We start from the raw sequence: 20996 nt of genomic DNA on the forward strand, positions 1-20996 counted from the left end.
AGTTGGCATCTCCTTCACATCATTGTAGCCCATCCAGCTGATAGATAAATAAGCAGATAAATAGATCTTACCCCAGCAAAACAGGCACACCCGTGTATTACACAAGGTGCACTGAATCACAGCCATTAGCATTCCTCTATCTGTGTCCAGCAGAGGGTGGGAGCTCATATCCTGCAGCAGGGCAGTTAAAATAATCGATGAGTGTGTGTTCAATCCTCAGAAAGATAGAAGGGGGGGAAGAGGGGGAAGAAGGGAGGATGGGAGGGAGGGTGTGGTGGCTGTGGAGGGGGGGTGAGGGGGGATGGGAGGTGGGAAAGGTGCTGATTTCAGCCCTGTAGCGTCAGGATTGCGTCAATTTGGGTTTCAACCACGTCTTCAGTCTCAGAGCGGAGCTACTCAGAAGAACCAAAACAGGAAGGGGTTTGGAAATCAGTGTGCAAAGGGGAGGACCGAAGCTTCCCCTCCCCCTACTCCTCCAGCCCCATCGCAGCCTCCTTCTTCACCTTCCCCACTGCTTGTGTCTCCGGGTTTTGTTTTTTGTTAGTTTTTCTTTTTTTTCCCCTTCTTTTTTCTCTTCTTTTCTACCACCGTGGAAAAGCTTGCTGTCCGGGCGCTGCGAGAGCTACGAGCCGAGAAACTGCAGAGTATCACAGTCGGCGCTCCGGGCAGGGGTCCGTCAGCACCGGAGAACGCGACTCCGCTAGCCCGGACAGACGAGCCGGCCAGAGCAGGACCACGGACAGCGGCTCCAGCAGCGCGGACAGAGAGCACCACCAACATGGCTCCGATCGCGGCCAGCCACCAGCAGTTCGGTAAGTGCGTCCCGGCCACAACTCCCTGCCACGGGGATGGGGGTTGCTCTCCTCCTCGAGGGGAGAGCATATAGGCAGCCACTACTGAGCCACCCCGGCACCTCCCAGCACATAGCATGTTGGGAGGAACCAAATTTCTCCTAGTTTTCTTTGATCTCAGAAGTTGTGTGATTTTGCTTTCTTCCCTTTCTCTCTCTCTTCTTTCCCACCTAACCATTCCCTCTGGCAAATCACTGGGAGAGAAGGAGAGGTTTGACTAGATGCATTTTTGGATGGAAAAAATTTGGAGTTGTTTTCTCTGTCTTGGTTAAAATATCATGGCTTCAGAGTTAAATGCTGTAAACACATCTTGCGCCACAGAGAAAATCTTTGTAAAAGACATTCTTGGAATAATTATCATTCCTTTTATCTTGTGATAGAGGAAGATTTGTAGACTGTTAGTTCAAGTGAAGTACAGTTGTGTAAAGAACATTACTTAGAAGATGGAAATATAGTAACCCAGTATTTTTGGACAAATATCCCTATCTTGATTAATCCCTATTTATTGAGAATACCCATGATGACAATGAACTTTTCAGTTGTGTCATTTCTATACACTTACTGTAGCATGAATAACTGTGATGCTGAAAGTTTCAGAAACACTGATAATATGAAATAAATAAATAGCATTACTGATAAAAGCTGTAAGTATAAATGTTTTGGAACTCTGCTTTACAAATATTGACTCTAGCCTAGATGTTATTTGCTTTAGCAGTGGTTAAACTCAGGATCATTCTATTGACTTAAGTGAAGTGTCTCCACATTTACATCACATAAGCGAAATAATAATTTATCCCAGGATCAATAGGTGTTGTTTCCTACTAATACATTGATTGTTAACTGATTTACATTATGACAACTTGTTGTAATAAAATTAGTTGTGAGTGTAAAACATTTTAGTTATCTTCTTCTATCCTACCTACCCCACCCATTTAATATTTCTAACAGCACTTATGACATCATCCTTATCTAATTACTTATTTAAGGAAGTTAATTAATATTTTAAACACTAAATTGATTTTACCACTTCTTCCAGTAGCAGTAGAGTGAAAATACAGCATGATTTCCATTACTATAAAAATTTTAAATGCCAACTCACAAAAAAGTATTAAAAATCTTAAAAGCTACTTGAAGTATTCTGATTATCTTTCAATTACTCCTTGCTTTCTATCTCTGTATCATTTACATTTAAGTTTGTACAGCCAAGATATACTTGAATCTCAGAGAAAAATGCTTAACTTAAAAAAAAAAACTTTTTTTTTTTATTCTGCATGTCATTTTCAGTCATTCATTGAATTCTTATAAATAAACATAGATTGATACAGCTTGTAGGCAGAAGTAAAGTGACATGATTTTTGTCAGGTGAAATTAATAGCAAGGCCTCACACTTTCTGGAACATTTTGCCCTACATTTTTTTGATAATAGTATGTTGCTTTTTTTTTTTTTTTTTTTTTTTTTTTTTTTTTTGGTTGGTTGGTGTTTTACTCAAACTCAGTGTTATGGTGGTAGCACATGTATTAGCCCAGCTTTTACCTAGATAAAGCAGATTTATTAACATATACAAGGGGATAGTTTTGTTTTCCTCATTCAGAATGATCTGCTAATTATTTGCTAGAGGAACTGTAACATAGATGGTTTTATGCATAAACAATGCCATTCCATTAATATTCTACTAGTCTACTAGTGCAGAGAATAAAGATTAAGCTCTTATTGTTACACTGTGGGAGGTTTAAACTCACTTAGTAATGTTACTTATGGGCAAAATTGGATTTCCAATTAGTTGTGTTCGTTTGCCCCTTCAGTGCATGCTTGCAAATGGCTAATGATACTCTGTATGCAACTGAAGTATCCACATGACAACTGAGGTTGAAACACCTGGATAGTTTTCTCTTCATTCAGATGTTAAATATAGGATTCATATCAAGGTAGAGGAAAGTTATGTTTTAATGGTTCTCTTATACACTCAGAAGAAGCGATCCATCCTTTAAACTCTCCATAGCTTTGATTCATAGTGTCTCAGATTTAAAGCTTAGTGGGTATGATACCCTAAAAAGTTTTTTAGCTTTGGACTCACATGTAACTGCATGATGTCCCATCCATCTGGAGAGGACATTTGGCATGTAATTATTCTAAATTTTCGTGATAGACTTTCTCCTGGAATGTATTGAAAATCTTCTTGAAACTGTTGAGTGTTAGAACTTCCTTAAAAACTCAGTTTCTTTCAAGAGATACCTCCAGGCAATGATGGGATCAGACCATAAGAATGTGTTAATTGAGTGTGTAAAGCATTTTAGGAAACTATATGAAAGTAGACGATATATCTATAAGTAACATATATTTCAGAATTCTCCTATCTAACAAAAACAGTTCCATAAACTAAAAGATAAAACCTGAACTGTTTTTGCTCACTGATGTATAAACTCTGAAATTACAGAGAGATGAAATAACTTATAAATTTCTCATTATAAATGATGTTGAGGTGGGAACAGTATTTTCCTTCCAGATATCCTTTGTATGGAAAAATACCAACTTAACAGCATGGGACTACACATTCACGCCTGCAGGTGGCGAACAACGCGTGCAGTGCAAAGCACTTTCAGTCCGTCAACTGCTCCTATTACCATCTCGTATTAGTTTGCTTTGCTAAATTATTGCTTTATTAAATATCACACAGAGTCAAAGAAATTGCTGCTTATTTGCTTGTCGCTGTTTATTTGATTTGCAGATGAAATTCCTACAGTGGTTGGGATCTTTAGTGCATTTGGCCTTGTCTTCTCTGTCTCCCTTTTTGCTTGGATCTGCTGTCAGCGTAAATCATCCAAATCCAATAAAACCCCTCCATATAAGTTTGTCCATGTTCTGAAGGGAGTTGATATTTATCCTGAGAATCTCAACAGTAAGAAGAAGTTTGGAGTAGATGATAAATGTGAAGCAAAGAACAAATCAGCAATGCCAAAGAATTCTCTTCATCTTGACCTGGAGAAGAGAGATCTAAATGGCAACTTCCCAAAAACAACCTCTAAAATGCAGAGCTCTCCAGACCCTGAAAATTCATCTCCAAAGCACTTTTCAGAAAAGAAGAAAGATTCAGTATCCCCCGATAGTTTGAAGTCCACTACATCCCTGTCATCTGAAGAAAAGCAAGACAAGCTAGGAACTCTCTTTTTCTCTTTAGAGTATAACTTTGAGAAAAAGGCATTTGTAGTGAGCATCAAGGAAGCACGTGGGCTGCCAGCAATGGATGAACAGTCAATGACTTCTGATCCCTATATCAAAATGACAATCCTTCCTGAGAAAAAGCACAAGGTGAAAACTAGAGTGCTAAGGAAAACCTTAGATCCTGCTTTTGATGAGACCTTCACGTTTTATGGGATCCCCTATAGCCAAATTCAAGATTTAACTCTTCACTTCATGATCTTGAGCTTTGACAGGTTTTCCAGAGATGACGTCATTGGAGAAGTCCTCATTCCCCTTGCAGGAATTGAATTGTCGGAAGGAAGGATGCTAATGGACAGAGAGATCATCAAAAGAAATGTTAGGGTAACATATTTCTTATTTAAACTTTAGAAGTGTGCTAGTTTAATTATGATACTTTTGCAATATTTCTAGCATCCTGGAACGAAAAGGGAGCAAGTTTATCAAATGATCTACTAAGATCTTTTCATTAGGGCAGTATAAGCAAGCAATTACACAAATATAATAAAATAATGTTACAATAAGCATTTTGCAAGAAAACGTTAACGTTCTAAATTCTACTTGCTTAATCAGATGATCAGAAGGTTTTAGTGGATACATTCACATTAGGTCAAGAGGCCTAAATCCATGTTCATTTGCTTTGATGGGAAAGAATGCAAAAATTATACATTACTATACTCTTCCTCCATCTTTCCTATTTTAAACCATGCTTTTTCTCACAATAGCATTTAAGCAAGCTGCATTTTTTTCTAAAGATCCTAAGATATGAAGGAGATGTCAAAACCACACCAAAGTCAGTGGAAAAACATAATGATTTCACTAGGCTAAAAATATTTCATATCATTTTTTCTCGTTTCAGAATATGAAGATCTTTTGCAACAATCAAAGAGACATAAAAATGCATATGAATCATGCACAATTAGTTTAATCTTTACTAACAAAGTACCATGTACATTGACTTTCAATTTGATTGTTTCCAAAGATCAAGCATGCTGACAAATCAAATAAATGTCTGCCAGACAACATACCTATAACTAATGTTATTTTGTAATTCTTCCATTATATTACAATTATAACTATGTTACTGATATTGATGTTGATAAATCAATGGATATTCTGATATGTAAGGTATTCTCATTTCTTGTTTCCACTGGCTTCCTCCTTACTCTGAAATAAATGACTCCCACAATTTCAAATCTTATAATCATAAAGTCTTTGATCTCATCTTTATTCCATTAATATGACACTATAGAAAGGGGATGAGATTTCACAAATTGGCGACGTTAATTTCATGGCTAAAAATATTTTTTTTATATTTACTATTATATTTACTATTTTTTTGTGTGTGAATTACTTTTATTCAATTTGTTTTTCAACATTGTTTTCACTTTTTTTTTAATTTTTCTTAATAAATTTTACTTTCACTGAGACTTTTTTTTTCAGGATGTTGGATTTCATTACTTGTATCTGAAGTTAACAATACCATGTCAATCCATATTTTCACAAGTTTATTTATTTATTTTACAATCTAATAGGAAGATATAGGAAGTGTCATGTAACTACAGTACAGGAAAAATATATTTTGTATGCAAAGCATCACAGCTCTGTGAACTATAACTTTTTACATCCGTTTGAGATACAGTTATGCAATACTACAGAAATCCTATCCATTCTAGTTTCAAATTTGGTCAATATAATTGCTCATAAATAGTCTTTCTTTTTTATTTCTTTCAATTTCCTCAGAAGTCATCTGGACGTGGAGAACTACTGATCTCTCTCTGTTATCAGTCTACAACAAACACGCTAACTGTGGTTGTTTTAAAAGCCAGACATCTACCTAAATCTGATGTGTCGGGATTATCAGGTAATGTTTTCACTAACAAACAAGCCTTAAGAGTATAAGACAAGCAGACAGAAGACAGCTGAAATGTGACACTTCAAGGATTAAAAATAACCCAGAGATGAAGAAGTGGTGTCTGTATTATCTGCAGCCTATTAATTTCATTCATATCTAGGCCAATGCTTTATTTTCCAGAGAACATATATTAGAAAGTTCTTCAAACACATTAGAAAAAGAAAAGGAAAGAAACGTGACATCTGTTGGCAGTGAAGACCAATGAGTTTTGTAATCATCTTGAACAGTATCCACCTGTCATAAGTATAAGAAGTCGTTTGCAGATACTAAAAATTTTACTTATGACAAAAAAAAGTTCAGTTTATTGTTAGATAATCAATACTGAATGAGATTCTAATCTGGAATATTTCAGCTTTGAATTCAAAGGGCAACCAATTACATTTGTGCTGAATTTGGTCCACTGGGTATTAATGTTTATTTGGCAAGGTGAAAGGTGAACTATTCCAGTGCTTGGGATACACTAAAAAAAGGAACTTTGGTCTCCTAGTCTTGTACCATTTTGCATACAATAAAGCTTTCTTTGAAGCTGATGTTAGAACTACAGTTAGGTGTATGCTAATGTCAGATAACTTAATAAAATTCAAAATAAAATGTACTAATCACCTGAAAATAAGACAAACATACACACTAAATACAACAGTACACAATAGACGACTACAAAGAGTAACACATCTGTATTGAGACTGTATAAGACTTGACTCTCAAAGCGGAGGATATTTTGAAGGAAAGAGGAAGCAGTTTTTGGAGCTTTTGTATTTTAATTATTACAGCCAATAATACTGTGTTTGTGCGTCTCACATCTAGAGACACTGATGTTGAGATCTTCTAATAGGCCTAATAAAATCAAAAGCAACATTCCAGTCTTATCTACTAACCAGAAGTAGCAGTCAGAAAAAATCATTTCCAAAGAAATTGACATAATTAACTCACTGATGGATAATGATTTTGCTATTCTTAGAGCTTGTGTAGTATTATATTAATTCCAAGCTAATTAAAATTTCATAATAAATAAAAGTTACTTTTTAAAAATGTTTATTTTGATAAGATATAGCTGACATACTTTGCTCCTATCAAACTACTGTGAGTTCAAGTAAACAAAAACTTTTCCATCATCTGACCACTTCGTTCTGATAACTAGAGCATAGAATTTCTAAACACATTTAAATTTTAAATTCACCTGAAAACAAAACAAAGCAAAACAAAACAACAACAAAAATAAACATTGTTTCTGGTGTGCATTAGTTGATTGCTCGCATAGACCATTTCACTTGATTGAATTCCATAGACTGGAATTTTCATTGCATCTTTGAACCATTATAGTTTGGTTACAAGTCCACATTTGTACTGAAATAAATGCAAATATAAATGCAAAATTAATATACTTGAAATCGATCACTTCTACAGTGTTCTTCTTAATTCCTCTGAAAATGAAATATAGCCATTATTGAAGACAATAGTGAAGGAACCTTGCAACAGTTGAAATATTCTGAGGAATCCAAGCATTCGGTGTTCATTAACAGCATTATGGACTATTTCTCTTCCCTTCCTCAGTAACATAAAATATTTTAAATCAAACCACATACAGGCAGAAAATGTAGTCTTACATTTAAAGTTTAGTATTAAAATTGTTCAGCAAAAAGAGGGGGGAGAAATTTAATCAAGATAACTGAATTTGGCAGAACCAAACCAGAAATAAATTGTGTCCATTTTTTCAACGTAAGATTATTCTCTTACTTTTGAGATTTTAGTTTGCTTGAGCCTTATTAATACTGATGATTATCTCCTACTTGTAGAATGTGTAAAAAACAGATATTTCTATTACATTTAATTACATAGTGATACGTATTTATCAGAATCCATTGGAACTTTGTCAGTCTCACTTTTAGTGAGAACTGTTGGTGATAGGTGGAAAGTTGGACTGGATGATCTTCTAGGTCTTTTCCAACCCTGGTGATTCTATGATTCTATGATCCTATGATTCCATGATCTTTCACATCAACTTTAGAAGCAGCGGGGATATAATCATTAGATTTAACAGACTACATGTCTTGCAAAGGAAACACCTACATGGGACAAATAAGTCATTCCCTAAATGTCACTATCTTGATTACATATTTTGATACCCATAAATGGATCTTAAAGGAACTGATTCAGAAGTAAACACACACAAACTAGATGAGACAAATGATTTTTAGTAGATTGAAACATCTCTTCACTGTGATGTAATTCTCTTGCTATGTTACAAAGTTTACCAGTAACTAGAACAAGGAATTTCTAAATAATTCAATATCTTATTTCTTTTTGTTGCAGATCCTTATGTCAAAGTGAATCTGTACCATGTTAAGAAGAGAATTTCTAAAAAGAAAACCCATGTCAAGAAGTGTACCCCCAATGCTGTGTTCAATGAGTTGTTTGTCTTTGACATTCCTTGTGAGGGCCTTGATGATATCAGCATTGAATTTTTGGTTTTAGATTCAGATAGAGGGTCAAGGAATGAGGTCATTGGCCGGTTAACCTTAGGATCTTCAGCAGAAGGAACAGGTGGAGAACACTGGAAAGAAATCTGTGAGTATCCTAGGAGACAAATTGCCAAATGGCATATGTTGTGTGATGGTTAGCAGCTCAGAGCAGGATCAGAACTTGAAAAACTATATATATTTCCATAGGCAAGGAGCAGTTTTCTTTCTTTGCTATCTGTAATTGCAGGCTTGTAACTACGAGACTTTTTTTGGGAGGGTGGGGGAATACAAAACTAGATTGAATTGTCAAAACAGAAGGTAACTAAATTTTCAGAGGAAATAAAGGAATTTATATTTCATTAGACTTTAACTTAGTTAGATTAGATTAGTATTTTTCTGTAGTTTACATAGCCTAAAAATTCTGAAGCAGTATGATCTTCAACAAGAACAGACTAACTTTTATGAAGAAGTCACTGGAAAACTTATTAGCACTGTTATCCAGAAGAAGATAACCTCATTAAAATGTACTACTTGATCAAAGAAAAAAAACTGCAGCTTAATCTATGATTCCACAATTATTCTGGGAAGGCGCTGAGTCTATAAACACAATGGGGATTGAAAGTGAATAAGAGGGGCATTCCTTCTGTCCCTCTGTCATAAACCTTCTTTTATGAAAATTCAATCATTATTTGTAAGTTTTGGTTATTTATACTTTGATCATTCCAAAGACTGAAGAAATTTTCAGTGACTTGCTTTAAATACTACATCACGTGCAACTAGTTGTTTTATGTGTGGAAATACTGTATAATTATTTACACTTGGATTTTTTAATATGTATATATATATATCCTGTTTTATTACAGTGACTAAAATAGATACATTCTAAAAATCATTGGGTAAGTTAATGTATATTGTCTTGTCTAAAGGGCTCCTCTAAGAGTTACTGTACACGTTAGAATTTGGGATTAGGCATGGGTTACGTTTTTTTTCCTCTAGTAAAGATTAAACCTTCAGTGTTTCATGCCAAGTGAAAGCACTTATGCTGAGATGAAGAAGCATACAGGTTAATTCTGTCACCAACCTTTCACTAATTATTAGTTACATTTAATGTATTTCAATATTATTTAAGGAGACATTGTTTCTCCTTTTGATTTTTTCATTAAATGAAAAAAAGAGAGAAAATCATGAGACAGAATACAAATTCTTATTCATTTGTTTAACTTCCTGAACTTTTGTCACTACAGTCAGTAAGACTACTCCCAACAAAAGATGATTAATGAATTCTTAGACATTTTCAGTATAGGAAATCAAGTTCATTCTATGATTTATACAGTATTACATTAGACAAAAGTCTGGAAAAGTGCATTTCACTTAGATGACGTTCATTAATGTCTACTACTGATTGCACTGAAAATTGGTGATAAAGAAAAGGTGTCATTGCTTCATGTTAGTGTGACGTATGTGTGCTTAAACTTAATTTGTGCCAGGCTACGGGAATATAAAGTGTAAAAAAAATAAGTATATATATGAGGGATCTAGGCCTATGAAATTCACTCTTCACTCTCATACCTAACATATTTTTAGGCCGTCAGAGCTGTAGCACAAATATAAGCAGTCACTCCCTAAAGTTTGTACACTGATACCGAAGTTTGAAAATACTGCTCTGATGTCATTTTTAATTACGTTAAAGTAAACAATGATATATGGGAAGGTAACAGAAGGAGGATGCCACTGAAAAAAAAAAAAAAAGATATTACTTTATTCTCATTGAACAACAGATCTGGGTCTTACTCAAAATTTTTGGCTATTTCTTGTTGACTTTTCCCTGTTTTCATATGGCCAAATTATGTTTGCAGTAAGGCACACTGAAATATGAAATATGCAAGTAGAAATATAATACTGGAAGAATTCTATTGAGGCTCTTTCAGATTTTGTGTGAGTAATTTCTTCAGTTTTTGAGAATGTGTTTGATATAACAGTGTTTATAAAGTTCTGTAAAAATTCATTTTCAAAATGACGTAAACATGCTTTTTATGATAATGCTTAATGTACAAAAAGAATGCGTATTGTATGTACAAAGGAGAAGAATCTTTTTTTTTGCTTATTTCTTTTGAAAGCTGATTAACTTCTCAAGGGCTAGATTTGCCAACCTTGTCCAACTAGATGTAATTCAAAGCCACACAGTCAAAGGAAAGATGCCCACAAGCTTCAGTGGGATTTGAAATGCAATCACAGACTACAATTCTTCTTGTGAGTCAACTCAGTACAATGAGACTATGGACAGAGGAAGGTTTAATAGTGGCTGAAAGAATATAAGACAGCATTATATGACCAGAATTGCTAATATTTCTGGTAAGGACACTTTTATACTAAAAGTGATTGCATCAAATAGGGTGAGACAGCTGGTAATTCAGTTGGCAACTAAAATAAACAAACAAATAAATAAAAAATAGGTTTTTTACATTGGCCCATAAGTAATGCAATATCTCTGAAAATCAGATGACAGGAATCTCCAACAGACTCAGATTCTGACATAAGAGGAAGAAAATCAGACTTTTAAAGTTAATGATGAGCTATTAACATTGTTTATTTTGCATCTAACAAGTATTTTTTTTTTTCCAAAACTGTATTTAACTTTTTAGGGAAGCCTGAGGGTTAGCATTTCTACCCACTAAATGGCATTTGTTGGTGGGGCAAGGGGTAGGAATGGGGAAGGGAAGCAAAGAAATTTTTATTAAATAGAAAACACTAGGAAGCAATTTTTTTTTCATTTAATGTAATATTTAGCTTGGAAAGTTGAGTAAAGAAGACTTGTTAAGTGTCTGCAAACCAGACAAGACAGGAGCGAATGCAGACCTGTCTCAAGATAAGAAATTCTGCTGTTTTATAACGCATTCAATTCGCATTGTGAATATCTTGAACTCTGTCAAGGATACTGTACTGTATTAAACATGTAAAAAAATGATGTTTGTCTAAGTAGTTTACAAAAATAATAACTCCTTAAATGGAGACTGGGGATCTGTAGTAACTAAATACCTTATTTGTTATGGTGTTGTAATTTAATAGAAGCTGTTCGAGAGGAAGCATGGTGTATGAGATTTTGTAAGTTATTTGTGCTGGTTCTGTATGTTGTGCCGTGTGTGTAAGACAAGAATAAAGTGCTGCTTTTCTTCATCCCATCCCAAAACAATTATCCCATCAATGTATCTTTCCCAGAGACTTCTGCTATTATTTGTTTTCACAACCTACTCCTCTATGCTTCTGTCAAAGAGATTTGTACACAAAGAGTATGAAAATCAGTTTGCCAAATATTGCCCAGGCTTATCAGACGCCCTTATTTCTAGACTCTTACTGAATATTTTCATTTATCTTAAACTTTAACATACACACAGGCTAGAACCTGAGATGTTATGCCCTTATTGGAAAATCTGAGCCCTCTATGGGTCCTCCAGGTACACAGATGTAAACAAAGATGAATTCTAGAATGTTAGGTGAAGGAAGTAAAATTCAAGATAGTTACTATTGGAAACCTGGTGATGTTACATTTGTTTTCCAGAAGTAAAAACCATTTGGACACTCAGAATTAAATACTCTTATAATCTTTTGTAATAATGTCAGGCACCACCCTATCAGGTGAGACAAACATTTAAATGTTATGTACAAATGGAAATTTTGTTGCTGGCATCTCTGTGGTTATTAGGGAATCAACACAATCTAAATCAAGGGGAGGGGGGAAGGAAGGCAGTTGCATGTGAGATACATGCTGCCTTGTAGTGACTCTGTTCTGAGCCTGCAACAAATTACCTGGAAGGGATTTCTGATATTTGTCACAGAAAATGATATGTGAAAACTATGACAGGGTCCACTGTCAAATGCATGACGCAGAATATCTTCTACATATGTACAATAGTAGAATCTCCCTGCCACGTCTCCTGTTCCCAAGGTATAGGTATTAAGTCTGAAAGAATGTCCTTTCTCATTCTATGCAGTTACTTCTTTTTTTCTTCTTTGCAGTGTGCAGTTCTCCTCAATCAATGTTGATTCATGAGTCATATTTCAGACCTTTTATTCAGGACACACATCAAGAATGTTCTTGGTTTTTTTGTTTGTTCATTTGTTTGTTTGTTTTTAAATACTGTCATGCAGTTGAGCCTTAGGGAAAGTCTTAAGGCTACAGCTACAGTTCTGATCACTATTTGTATCCCAACATGCTGCAACAGAGAAGACCTCTTAGGATTGAAGAGACTTCCTTTCCTTTGCTGTACAACTGATTCTTCAGGCATAAAGCCATTTCATAAGACCCTTGTATTTATACAGTGTAAAGTATAGCAAACAACATTCTACATAACACAGTAGCAACACATAACCATAGCTTCTGAACAAGACAGGGAGCTCGTACAACTCCTATGATTAGCCTTCTCTGCTGCTAAATCCTGAGCAAAAATCTTTATTGAAAAACTTTCCAATTCTCTTAGGATTTTCCTTAGACTCTTTTACATTCCATCACTAAACTGCATTTATAACATGATTTTAGTTCCAGAGGATTTGAAGTATTGACTGCAGACACAGCATAGCAGCACATTCTAGTTCAGAAGCAAGAATCAAAGATAAGAAGTAGGAAGGGTTGGTTTCTTTATTACACTACTGTTATGTTTGTATTGTTATACTACTTTTGCTTGTGAGCATTTAAAGTACTGAATACTAAACTATAGAATATCTTATGGTCATTGAAGGAAGAGCTCTGCCACCAGTAACATGATCAACTCTTGTCACATCATATGAACCCAGTTCTGCTCTAGCTCCCACCCTGCAGTAGGAGTTTGAGGAATCACCACTGAGGCCTTATACCTTAGCACCACACATCAGAATCTTAGATAAAATCAGAGTTACCCACCATTCATCAACTAAGCTACATGTAGCACTTCTGAGGCATGGCATTTTGGATTATGAGTTAATCAGCAAAAAATAAAAATAAAAAATTGGGATAGTGTTTCTGATACAATCTAATGTTGCAGAAAGATCCCCGCCTTTTCTCCACATAAGAAATACTGCCTTGGAGAAAAGACCTTGGTTTTATTAAAAAATAATAATTAAAAAAATCAGGAAAAAAAAAGAACCAAACACATGTTGCAGATATTCAAATTGTGTAAAGAAATACATTAGACAATTTTTCATTTAAAATTTTTAGAGAATAATCATTTAAAAATGGTATTAATATTACGGCTCCTAGCACTCTTTTTGTCTAACCAGCCAAAGGTGCTGTACGGTGACTGCAATATTTAATGTAGACTTGAAGATAATCACACAGATAACCATACATGCTTCCTGAGAAATGCTGTAAATATTTGACATAGCTCCAGTTTTAAGGAACCAAGTATGAAGTATTTTGCATTATCAGCAACAATACTGCTTACAATTAAGTAATACCTTCCAAATGAGATTGCCTTTAGGATGGTGTGAATGAAAATTTCTAGTTGGCTGCTAACAGAAGAACAAGGAAACATCTATATGTTTGTATCACAGGTGCCTGCGGGCATTCGTTTGTAGGACAAATAAACAGTATTTCAGCCTCAATTTTCCTTTCAGTAATATGGGATAAAGCTTAACAGTATCAATAGTAGCCGCAAGCTTTCGATATAAGTTATTATTTTCACTTTTCTTCAGAGCTGTACTGCTGCTCTGGGAACTGCAGTTTCTTGAGAAAGAAAACTCAGAGCTGTATGTGATGATGAGTATATATGGAGAAGAAAACAGACGTGAATCACGCATATAACAGTAGAGAATTATCCCAGGCTAAAATCAGAAATGATACTAAGCAGCATTAGAAGTTAGAGATAAGTAAATTAGTGTGAGGGAAGTGAATGTGAGTAATACATTGTCAACAGAAGTGCAATACTACCTCATATCAAACAACAACAACAACAAAAAAGACAACGATTTTGATGCACTTTTCTTTTAACTGTTTTTCCCCTCAATGAAAACAGTACACCCTTATTGTAGACCGCTGTGATTCACATTGGTTAATGGACATTTGTTCCATTGTTAAAGAAGTTTCACTCTGAGTAATGGGTTCTGAATTTTCTTTAAACAAAGGTTGTTAATCCTACTCTTTGTATATGTAAATATTGGCTAAAGAACTGACCAAGCTTCATTGTTCTCAAGATCTCCTCTTGCCACCCCCAGGAGTTTATACTGTTTTGTATTAGTAATCCAGGAGGCAAATGGGCTTGTGTTTTGTACAGCCTTTTAATATGGTCTGAATTGCCCAGATTCTAATACTTCTCTCTCTATGATTGAACTCTCCTGCAGTCGTTTGAATTATCAGACCCCATAATATCCATAATATTCCTCCAGTCAGTTCCATAGCTGAAGGAGGGCTCGTGATTGGGCTGGTAATTAATTTCTGCAAAATTGAACTACAGCCCAGATCAAATCATTAAACATCTGTTTTCGTGATACCAGTAGGGGTCCCAATTGAGATGTTCATGGGGCAGGTCTCCTGGCTTTAGTTACAGGGAGGACCTCAGCCCCTTCTGATATCCGAATATTGTGTCTAGTCCTTAATGACTCTGTTTCTCCCAGGTTGGCCACCAACTGGACTGCCTTCTGGACAGTGACCAGCAAGGCCACTAAGGGATTCAATATAGACACTAATGTGCCATTCTGGTCAGGAGACACCTGTTGTAGGATGAGATCTCTCATCCCTGCTGAAAACTTAACTAGATCTGGACTCTTGAAGGCATCAACATAGATTGCCTCCTTCATACCTAGTTCTCTAACGTAATTTTGAAATTCTTCCATTAAGGTCCACAGACCACTGTTTATAGCTATGTCAATCTTATTCAGCCATGTGATTCTACACACAGCCATTAACCATCAAATTAGCAAATGATTTTCATCACCGTGCTTACAGTTACATATAATCTTTGCCTGGGGGCTGTATGTGTGGTAATGGACGTGAGTTTAGAAAACTCTGGTCCATTAATAACCATACTCTCAGCCTCCAGGTCCCACAGTCTTGGGAGTCAAGCTGTTATGCTCTCTCATGGTTTTTGTTTAAACAGTTGCAACAAATCCATAAGTTCAGTAGCCATGTTATGGGCTTGCTGTCACATGTAGAATGGTGTGGATGAGGGGCTACTCCTTGGGTGGCAACCCCACCAGTCTATCTTGAACATTTTTTGGGTAATGACTGGTCTTATCTGTAGAGAATCTGAAGTTCCCAGATCTTCGAGTTGGGCCTTTCTAGACTTACAGATATATATATACTTTCTTATATATGATACTATACTATACTTATACCTATACTTATACTTTCTAGACACCACTTGTGACCGGTCGCCAGCTGGATTTAACTCCATTCACCACCACTCTCTGGGCCCGGCCCTCCAGCCAGCTCCTTACCCAGCAAAGAGTGTACCTGTCTAAGCCATGTGCTGGAGAAACTGGTGGTGAATGGAGTTCAATCCAGCTGGCGACCGGTCACGAGTGGTGTTACACAGGAGTTGGTGCTGGGGCCTGTCCTTTTCCATATCTTTATTGATGACCTGGATGAGGGCATTGAGAGCACCCTCAGTAAGTTTGCAGAAGACACCAAGCTGGCACGAAGTGTTGAACTGCCTAGGGGTAGCGAGGCAGATCAGAGAGATCTGGACAGGCTGGATCTGTGGGCTGAAGACAATGGGGTGAGGTTCAAGAAGACCAGGTGCCAGGTCCTGCAGTTTGGCCACAACAACCCTAGGCAATGCTAAAGGCTTGGGGCAGAGTGGCTGGGACGTTGTGTAGAGGAAATGGACCTGGGAGTATTGGTCAATGCTCAGCTGAGCATGAGCCATCAGTAGGCCCAGGTGGCCAAGAAGGCCAATGGCATCCTGGCTTGTATCAGAAACAGTGTTGCCAGTAGGAGTAGGGAAGTCATTGTCCCTCTGTACTCAGCACTGGTGAGGCCGCACCTCAAGTACCGTGTCCAGTTTTGGGCCCCTCACTGCAAGAAAGACACTGAGGCCCTGGAGCATGTTTGGAGGAGGGCAACGAAGCTGGTGAGGGGTCTGGAACAGAAGTCTTCTGAGGAGCAGCTGAGTGAACAGAGATTGTTTAGTCTGGAAAAGAGGAGGCTCAGAGGAGACCTTATCGCTCTCTATAACCACCTGAAGGGAGGTTGTAGTGAGCTGGGGGTTGGCCTCTTCCCTCTTGTAACTAGTGACAGGATGAGGGGGAATGGCCTCAATTTGCACCAGGGGAGAATTAGGCTGGACATTAGGAAATTCTACTTTTCTGAAAGAATGATCAGGCGCTGGAATAGGCTGCCCAGGGAGGTGGTTAACTCACCGTCCCTGGAGGTGTTCAAGAAACATTTAGATATAGTGTTGAGCAACATGATTTAGTGCGCTTAATGGTGGTAGGTGGATGGTTGGACTGGATGATCTTGCAGGTCTTTTCCAACCTCGCTAATTCTATGATTCTATGATTATCAGTTTTCCTTTCATTTTTGGATTCAACAGGTATCCAAGAATCCTGCTGATCTGAATCCTTTTCCTCCTCTAATTACATAGTCCTTAATTTTAGAGTGGAAGTGCCAGTTGAGGACAGGGCCATTTGCTCTGTAAAAAACATAATTTCATTTTCCAGTTGTCTGACACAAGCTTTTAAAGGCTTATTTTCCTCTTTTAGTTCTTCTTCAGAGGAATGATATGCATTGATAGTTAGTAGTAGTGGCCATGCTGGAGTGGATGTTGCTACTATTCTTTCCTAAGTTGATGGTATGTTTTTGGTCTAACTTATTCAAAAATCTAGCCATTTTAAAAGGGGATTTAATAATGGGACAATTGTCCCTTATGTGTCCCCATTCTTTGGGAATTTGTGCTGTGCTTAGCTATAGGTAACACAGGAATCCTGGGATTTCCCCCAGGAGTTCCTCCTTTGTGCCAGTGGCAAGCCAGCACATTATTCCTTTGAAGTAGTTCATCCTTAGTATTTAGACTACTCTCCTGCCTGGCTTGCCAAGTGTTACAAGAAGGCAGAGAAGCAAAGTCTTTGAATACGGTGAGGGATGGTCTGCTGGATGTAATTTGCTTATCTCAGGAAGGCCCATACAGTCCTTAGGTAGGCAGAGATCTCCAGATGAGATACTCAGTGCTGGGACCAGTACTATTTAACATCTTTGTAGGCAACATGGACAGTGGGATCAAGTGCACCCTCTGCAAATTTGCAGATGACACCAAGCTGAGTGGTGCAGTTGATATGCTCGAGGGAAGGGATGCCATCCAGAGGGACCTGGACAGGCTTGAGAGGTGGACCCAAGCCAACATCATGAAGTTCAATAAGGCCAAATGTAATGTTCTGCACCTGGGTCAGGGCAATCCCAAGAACAGACACAGGTTGGGCAGAGAATGGCTTGAGAGCAGCCCTGAGGAGAAAGATTTGGAGGTGTCAGTTAATGAAAGATTCAACATGAGGCAGCAAGGTGTGCTTGCAGCCCAGAAGACCAACTGTGTCCTGGGTTGCATCAAGAGAAGCCTTGCCAGCAGGTTGAGGGAAGTGATTCTTCCTGTCTGCTCTCGTGAGTCTCCACCTGGAGTACTGCATACAGTTCTGGAGCCCCAGCAGAGGACATAGAGGTGTTGGAGTGGGGAGGGCCGCAAAGATGATTGTATGGCTGGAGCACCTACCCTATGAGGACAGACTGAGAGAGTTAGGGCTCTTCAGCCTGGAGAGGAGAAGGCTCTGACAATACTTTATAGCGGCCTTCTAGTACCTGAAGGGGGCCAACAGGAAAGATGGGAAGGGACTTTTTATAAGGGCAGGCAGTGACAGGGTAAGGGGAAATGGTTTTGAACAGGAAGAGGGTAGATTTAAACTAGATTCTATGCTGTGAGGGTGGTGAGATACTGGAACAAGTTGCCCAGTTAGGCTGTGAATACCTCCTCCGCTGGAGGTGTTCAAAGCCAGGCTGAATGGGGCTTTGAGCAACTTGGTATGGTGGGAGGAGTCCTTGCCTATTGCAGGGGGGCTGGAACTAGATGATCTTAAAAGTCTGTTCCGACACAAACCATTCTATGATTCTATGACATTATTCTATAGATTTGAATGAACTTGGAGAAACTTCTTAGCTTCCAGGGCTTTTCTAGGAGCATTTTTCCATATTAATGCACTGTGGTCTAGAAAGGAAGAGTACAGTGTACTAACAGTAAATTCAATGCTTTATCTATTGTTCTGAAGGTAGTAAAAGCAAGAATTTTGGGACTTCTGAAAGTAAGCTCTTGATTATTTGCAGCCCAGTTGCTAAGCAAACAAGATATCATTGTCATCCCTCTGTTTAGGCCTGCAAATGGTGATGAAATAGAACCCAGAACCTCACGGAATGCAATATAGCAGTCAACATTAAATTTAACAAGCAGCTTTCCTCCATACAGTGAAGCAGTAATATACATATATTTGTAACAGCAGCAAATCTATACTCGACAAACTTATGAAAATAAAATCAGAAACTTTTGAGGTAGAGTTTTGGGATTGTCTGGAGTGTTCTACACTGATTTAGAATCCAAAATGATGGACCAGTGTTTCCAGGCATTACATTTTTACAGTATTGTGTATGCAATCAACACATTGCCAAAACCAAGCATTACACATAGGATGTTATGCTGCTACTTCTGATAGAACTACTATAGTCTCAATTTGCTTCATCAAATATTTTCAATTTTTATAGAATGCAAAAAACTTTATACAAGGAATAAAATGAATACATTCTCGGTTGCCACATGTATAGATTCATTAAAAGAGCTAAATAGAAGAAAGATTACTAAAGACCAAGTAAAACAACAACATAAAAATGGTTTCTCTTGGTTTTTGTTGGACAAATATGATATTTTAGCCCTCATTTACTGTAAGACAGCATTGATGAAGTTCACTATGGATACTGTTTTCTCATAAAGTCATCAAAATAGACTCTTACAATTAATACATGAAGCCATTATAATCCTGAGTTGGAAATTAGAGGTAAAGGATGTAGGTAGCCTTCAATTTTTGAGTTTTAAAAGAGAAAGCGTTCATGTTTCTAATACCTTTTCTCCTTCCCTGCATCTTATTATCACTTAAACACAAGTACAATATTAAAATGAACTTACAAACTTCTCAACTTCCTCTGCTGGCATTCTGCCTGGATTCTTAGGAATTTGTACATTTGAAGTATTCCCAGTAACCACAGCGGACTAACCAATTATAATTTGGAAGTGAAGATATCTTTACAAGATCATTCACTCTTTACCCCCTGCTCAGAGAAGGAATTCAGTTATAAGCTAGCCACAAACATCAGACAGAATAGTTAGGGTTTGAATAAAGTATCAAAAAAAGCTGTAGTCTTTTCACTTCTGCATCATGAATGAATCTTCTTGCTCATATACTTGTCAGGTATCAAATGCACTGTGCTATTCAGTATGAAAAATAGCACTTGATATTTTAATTAGAGGATCGTATTTTTTTGTGGGTTTACAGAATTGCTATTGATAATAAAAATATTACATTTATTTTCCAGAATCATATATTTGAAAGGAGATTTGGGAAAATTAAAAAAAAAAAACTAGGAAAAACAGTAAAAGAAAATATGATATTGCAAGTTTTCGTTGTTCTTATGAACAGCTTCGTATTTTTCATTCCATCAATAAATAGCATAGAAAAGTAGCTCAATTTAGGCTGAGAGATTCTTTTTTTTTATTGCTCTTCTCGGTTAGATGTTTACTGATTCAATAGGGACCTCAGGAAAATCCTGTGAATTTCTCAATGCTCTAATTGAGGTATTCATTAAAGTTTTATTATTTTCCTGCTTTACTAAAACTTCATTAAAGTTTATGATGTTGTGTTTGTGTGTAGAATTGCACAGTTAAAAAAAATATTTGAAAGTAAGAGTGAATCAGTACTTTCAGCAGTTTCCTAGTTGGATTCCTGTCTTCACTACAGAACTTATTAGCAGTCAAATGTTCGGTCATTCTCCACTAGTCCTCACTAGAATAAAATTATATTTGATTACTTCTTAGTGCCCCTCTATTCCTTCCAGTTCTCCACTCCTCCCAGTGCAATTTGATATTTCCTTTTTGTTCGAGGCAGTAAAAAAAAGATTGAGTTTTCACTGTAGTAATCTCTTAAGAGGACTCCCACTGCAGCTTTGCCTATCTCATTGCAAAAAGTCTGGCACGCAGAAAACACATTCCCTCCTGTGCACAGGACCCATCCTTCCTGCTTTAAATTTTCTTGTGTACTCAATTATTTCTTATCACGTTAAAATGCCTACTTCACTGAACTCAAGTCTCTTCCTAATGGAAAATAATTTATTGAAATTTTTTCTCTCCGAATGCTCTCTGGATTTTTTGTTTTATTATCAGTGGCACTTTTCTTAAAGCTCAATAAGACCATCCTAAGCAGAGCTAAGGAAATGCTGCATAAGCCATTAATTAATATTTCATTAATGATTTGACTAGTTTATAAAAAATCTAATGTTTCCTACAGAACAGTTAGTTGCAAACATAATTGTTTCCTTTGGTACAGTTGTCCAGTGCATTCTGAAATACACTGTGTGAAAAAAA

At 36.8% G+C, this 20996-nt stretch overlaps 1 protein-coding gene across 1 annotated transcript; it reads left to right on the plus strand.

Annotated features, from left to right (window-relative positions):
• SYT4 (synaptotagmin 4) lies at positions 375 to 11585 on the plus strand. Its single transcript, XM_021381639.1, has 4 exons — positions 375 to 812; positions 3578 to 4392; positions 5791 to 5911; positions 8273 to 11585. Exons 1-4 carry the CDS (start codon positions 779 to 781, stop codon positions 8578 to 8580), a joined length of 1278 nt encoding a protein of 425 aa, XP_021237314.1. The 5' UTR covers positions 375 to 778; the 3' UTR covers positions 8581 to 11585.

This window comes from Numida meleagris, chromosome Z, assembly GCF_002078875.1.
Source record: "Numida meleagris isolate 19003 breed g44 Domestic line chromosome Z, NumMel1.0, whole genome shotgun sequence".
NCBI classification, from domain to species: Eukaryota; Metazoa; Chordata; class Aves; order Galliformes; family Numididae; genus Numida; species Numida meleagris.

Coding starts and splice junctions, on each gene's coding strand:
- SYT4 (XM_021381639.1), top strand. CDS start 779: ATGGCTCCGATCGCGGCCAGCCACCAGCAGTTCG. Junction 813..3,577: donor GGCCAGCCACCAGCAGTTCG/GTAAGTGCGTCC, acceptor TTTGATTTGCAG/ATGAAATTCCTACAGTGGTT. Junction 4,393..5,790: donor TCATCAAAAGAAATGTTAGG/GTAACATATTTC, acceptor CAATTTCCTCAG/AAGTCATCTGGACGTGGAGA.